The 5,519-nt window shown below is 37.0% G+C and overlaps 1 protein-coding gene across 1 annotated transcript in view; it reads left to right on the top strand.

Moving 5' to 3' along the window:
- The first annotated feature begins 565 nt into the window (after positions 1 to 565).
- DLG2 (discs, large homolog 2 (Drosophila)) overlaps positions 566 to 5,519 on the top strand; it is a 671,422-nt gene continuing 666,468 nt past the window's right edge. Inside the window, exon 1 of the mRNA XM_009323461.1 lies at positions 566 to 667. Within this exon, the coding sequence (XP_009321736.1) occupies positions 566 to 667 (102 nt within the window). The remainder of the gene's footprint in view (positions 668 to 5,519) is intronic.

The following is a 5,519-nucleotide window of genomic DNA, read 5'->3' as shown; positions in this document are numbered from 1 at the left end:
CGGGGAGGCGCTGGGAAGGGAATCCTTACTGGAATGCATATTGATAAAGGCTGAGGATTCTGGCTTCTTAGATAAGTAATTTTTTTTTTTCTCTTCTCTCCCCACAATGACTATGTATTGCAGCAACTCACTGGCTTTTTACCAAATCAGGAGCTGCAGTATTTTTCTTCCGATGGAATAATTTCAGCCCACTTCAGCTAGCATGACAATCTTATGTGATTGTTATGAGTAGGCGTTTACATCCTTTTACATGCTAATACTGCCACACCTGCTAGTCCCCCTCATTTCCATTTCTCTTTTTTTTTTCTTTTTTTTTTTTTTTCCAATGTAAAAACTAATTTCCCAGAGGAAGGGAAATCCTGAGATTCGTGATCAATGCTGCATCGTTGATTCATCAACAAAGAAGGGGATGGCTGAATGGGACACAGGTAGAGATTCAAGCAGGCTGCTTCTGACCAGCAAGAGAAAAGCTAGCTGTTGAGCAGCATATGTTGCCACTCCATGTGCTGTATTAGCTACTTGTTTTTAGCCTTCAGTAGGCTGCCACTACTGCAGCACTAAAGGAATGTGCCCTATTGTTAAAAATCCTGACTGCTTTACACCAATGATTTGCCACTGCAAAGTTGCATGCACCAACAACACTTTATCGTTGATGTTTGGATGCAAGGTAGGATGTGGTTAATGTATTTAAATGCATGCTGTAACTTCTTTGAATATCTGTGCTATTTAATTTCATGTCTGACTAGAGATTTCAGTGCAAATTGCGATACGTTGGCTATAAATTAGGGCTTACAGCCGATACGTTTTAAATGTTAGGAAAAAATGAGAAGTAAAGCTTTCTTATTTCCCAGGGTTGTACAAGTATGGATTTACAAGGAGAATCTAACGGATTATAAAGCATTTGTTTTAGAGTTGATTGTATACTTAGCTAACAGTGCTAAGATTACTAAACCACTACTCTGTCATTTGCCTGGCTTTATTGATTTTGATGTGTATATTGTTATTAAAAAACCACAAACCAGCAAGAATGAATGTATTTTTTCCATTTATATTGCTGACATGGCTTTTAACCGTAAGAGCAATACTAAAGTATACAGCCCTGCACTTCTCTGTAAGAAATAAATAAAGTAAGCTCCTGAACCCATTTTTAAGACTACAAGAATATCTTTAAATAAGTGTTTTCTTCTAGGGACTGGACAATCATTTAATTTCTCTTTTACATTTAAATCAAAAGGTGGCGCAGTTAGCCAGAGAAGTTTCTTTTCTGGCTGTGTAATGCAATCCCACCCCAATTTTTTTAAGAGATGTTGGATCGGACTATATTTTTCCCCATATACATCCTGACTTGATGTTAGAGTATAACCAATGTTGTTTGTTATTTTACTGAAATAATTTAAAAGTGATGGCATGTTTTTAAAACTTATTATCTTTGGGTAAACAAGTTTCGTTCTTGGATCACTGGATCAATCATGTTGATTTTACAGGGGGGTTACAGTTTTCGTCCCATTTCTTTTCCTTGCTATCCTTAAATACTGGGTGATATTAAAACTGTTCCTCTATGTTAAAACAGAGTAGGAAATGAGCAGTTGTATAAAAAATGATAGTGATAGTAATTATTTTTAAATAATCTGTGTAACTTTTTTAATCCTCAAAAATGGCTAAGCTACAAAAATCAAATTTTACTTGTACAGTCCACAAACTAGGGAACACAGTATAATTTCTTGAGTTCCTATGTGACAGACTAGCCTAAATAAAATGAAGTAACTTTATGAAATAGGTTATAGATGAGCCAATGCTCCCTAAACATAATTCAGCTAGAAGTTATGATGGATCATCTACTGCTTCGTATAATATACTTAAACTCAAACTAGGTTACAGTCAAACATTTACAATTTATTTGCCTACCCTCTCCTTTTCCTCAGATTAAGGCCTGCCTACATCTCTGGTTACTTGAGGCTTTCCTGAACTAAAGTTTCTTGTTTCTTCACTTCCTTTTTAAATAGGCAAAAATATGTTCTATTAGCAAAAGTGTTATAATTTAATTGCTGTGTCATGATGCCACTAGTGATATAAATAGCATTAAGAGTTTAACAGTTTAAAAGCTTTTATAATTTGCATATTTTTCATAAGAACAATTCATATTTCTTTTTTATTTTAACTTAAAAAACTTAAACCTTCTTGTTTTCAAGTGTTAAATTCTAATTAATAAAGGTGAATAGTTAGTCAGGGGAAATTAAATGCAAGCCACCCTTCTACAAAGGTAGGCCAGTGGCCTAGGGACTGGTATCCAATTTGTCTTCCTGCCTGTAAGCATGATTTTCAAAGGATATTTTCTGATGCACTTAAGTTCTTTCATTATTTTCAGATCCTGTTAGGAAGAAGTAAGAGAATAAAAATCATAAATTTCAAACTTTTTTTCCCTCCTCTTTCCTTAGCACTTCAGGCTCATTAAGTTCGTCACAGTCAATGTTTTATCTTCTTGTGGTGGTGTATGAACTACTTCTCAAATGAGAAGTGGATGTGTGGGATAGTGATCTTTTTCAGAAAGATGAGAAGGAGCATGAGTGAACTGAGTTATCTTTGGTTGGTTCGACACATGTCAGATTAGTACCCTTTGATACCATCGTCAAGCAAATACGAGATATTCTCTATACGTACCAGTGTATCACCTCACTTCAAATATCTTTTTCTCATTTTCTTTTGTTCTGCAGCCCATATCTAAACACATGATTTTTTGCTTTGCACAGATAGGGTTATATTTTTAGATTTATGGGTGCAGATCCATTGTTAACAAGCAAAGAAGTTTGAACAAGAAGTAAAGTTGTTTCTTTTTAGGAAATCTTTTAGTTACATGGCATGAAATCATGGATCTAAGCATGCTCATAATATTATGACTTCTACAATCACGTGGTTCTTGAACTCAGGAAGGAGAGTTATATACTGGAATGACACTTTATATTCTGGATGGCAGAGGAGAAAATAGGTCCTCAGAATAGGAGAGTTTTAAAATATAGATAGTGGAATAAACAACAAAGGAATTCAAAGTTCAGGCAAATATCTCCAAGTGATAAAATAACCAGGTCGGGTTATTAACTAGCTCCTTTCGAAAGGACAGTACAAGTTACAGGAATGAAATATTGTTCACACTCTTGATTTACAGTTTTTACTTTTAATTTTGTGCCAAATACAGTCGTCTTTTCCTATGGGCACATAAGTGAGAGAAATGCATCACATCAGAAACATCACACCCATTTTTATCTGTTCCCAATGCAATAATTTTACAGTCTGCTCACTCCTAACAGGTGGTGCCAGGGAGTTAATGTGGGGGGGCAGGAAGAGGGTGTGCATGTCTTACTACACCATATGTTGCAAAGAAGGCAGTGGAGGAGTCTTAACTGCGCCTGCGGGAAGCTTTCCTTTTCAGCTTGTTTTCCCGGACTTTGATAGTTGACCTTGTCCTGGACCTTTACTTTCAATGATGCCCAGTTTTATGATCCTTGACCTTGAAATTGCACAGAATTCAGAGCAGTTTAATTTGAAAGGCAGGGTAGTGTCTACCTGAAGTGCCACTACTGCAACCTACTTTAACATATTTAAACACTTCTCCCATTTCTGGTAGGGGAGTACCAGTGTTTCTACCACAGCGGTACAGAGCCGAAGCAGAGAGGGGATAAGCAGGTTTTAAAATATGGCCCTCAGGTGCCAGGAGGTGTTCTGCAGAACTTTCTTGTTCATAGTCTTTCAGGGCTGGGACATGAGTGTGTATCCCCTGAGTCCTAGAGTTGCTCCACAGCTACTGGATAGATTTGTGTCTGTGGATTAATGAACGGCTTGTGTGTAAGATAGACCCGCGTTCACAGATCTCCATAGAGAAGAGTGCCAAGGCATATATCAGATTCTCACTGAAGATGATGAGACTTAAACGCATGCTTAAATGTCAGTATGTGCTTACTCACTTTGCTGAATTGGGCCCTGTAATAGTTCATTCAGTATTGCAGAAGAGTTATCTTCCAACTCAATATCCTGTTCATTTTTGCTCTTATTAAGAGTGCCAGGAAGGGATTTCAGATTGACTGAGATGTTTCTTAAATTACATTTCAGCCACAACTCTGACACTCACATGGAAGTGGTTTTCTGTCTTATCTCCTTTACCTCTATATATTGAAAATAGATATTGAGGAGATTCCATTGAAAGATGAGTGACTTCCCTGTTTACCTTTACCAGGTATTTTGATAAATCCTACTTCCCTTTTGATTTAGGTTTATTTTTACATCTTTCCTAGCATATTTTAAAAGTTTTTTTTAAAAAGGGATAAGATATACCTCCCTCTCTTCCCTGTCTCCTTGCTTTCCTCCTAGAACATTTATCACAACCAGTCCTCCAGCACAATAGATGATTTCGGTATTTTTTTTCCTACTATTTCTCTGTTTTAGCTGAAATAACCAAATAGTGACCTATTTCACTGTCCAAGGTGAGCGTGAAAGTAAAACCACTTGTTTCTTCAGCTGCCAAAACTTCTTCGTTTTGCAAAACTGTTGCAATACAAAAGGTTTTATTATTAAAACAAATAGTAGGGGGTATTACTGAATGTCTTGACATTCATATTTATTATTTTTATCATGATCAAGCTACTTGTTTTCTGTACCAGCATTATTAGTCATAGAATCATAGAATCGTTTAGGTTGGAAAGGACCTTTAAGATCATCAAGTCCAACCATTAACCTAGCACTGCCAAGTCCACCACTAAACCATGTCCCTAAACACCACATCTGCATGTCTTTTCAATACCTCCAGGGATGGTGACTCCACCACTTCCCTGGGCAGCCTGTTCCAAGGCTTGACAACCCTTTCAGTGAAGACATTTTTCCTAATATCCAATCTAAACCTCCCCTGGTGCAACTTGAGACCATTTCCTCTCGTCCTATCATTTGTTATTTGGGAGAAGAGACCAACACCCTCAGTCTTTTAAACAAACTCTGGTATGTCACTTAATACTTAATTGAGAACAGTCTCTATATTGTCGTAGTCTAGACCTGGTTATTGCAAGAAACAGTAATCTGAGATGGCAGGAAAATACTTCTCCAGCTAGGTATGATACACAGTAGACCATGCTCAAAGCCTTGCATGCTTTAACTTCGTGATGCGTCTCCATGAACTCAAGTGGGATTTTACTTTTCATGGGACAGTCTGAGGTGGTTTCTGGATGCAACTAGATTAACGTTTTCATTTGAATTATAAATAAGCTTTTGAAATTAATCTCCCAGCCCTACCCATGTGTCCTGTTTTGTTTTGCATTACGGAGTAGGCTTGGAATGTGCAAACGGAATGCCTTTCTAATGAAACTAAGCAGAAAGATGCACTCCAGGAACACACTAAGTACTCTGCAAAATCTTATGGGTATTCAGTTTATAAAAACAGATTAGTACTATTTCAAAATAAAACACAAAATATATGTGTAATGTGGTTGAGTCCTTCTTAGCAGCTCTTCATTCTGTGGATCCATTACTGCTGCGTACTG

The sequence above is a fragment of the Pygoscelis adeliae genome, unplaced genomic scaffold, assembly GCF_000699105.1.
Source record: "Pygoscelis adeliae isolate BGI_AS28 unplaced genomic scaffold, ASM69910v1 Scaffold84, whole genome shotgun sequence".
Classification (NCBI taxonomy): domain Eukaryota; kingdom Metazoa; phylum Chordata; class Aves; order Sphenisciformes; family Spheniscidae; genus Pygoscelis; species Pygoscelis adeliae.
The sequence above is the reverse complement of the archived record's forward strand: the minus strand, read 5'-3'. Positions and strand labels throughout refer to the sequence as shown.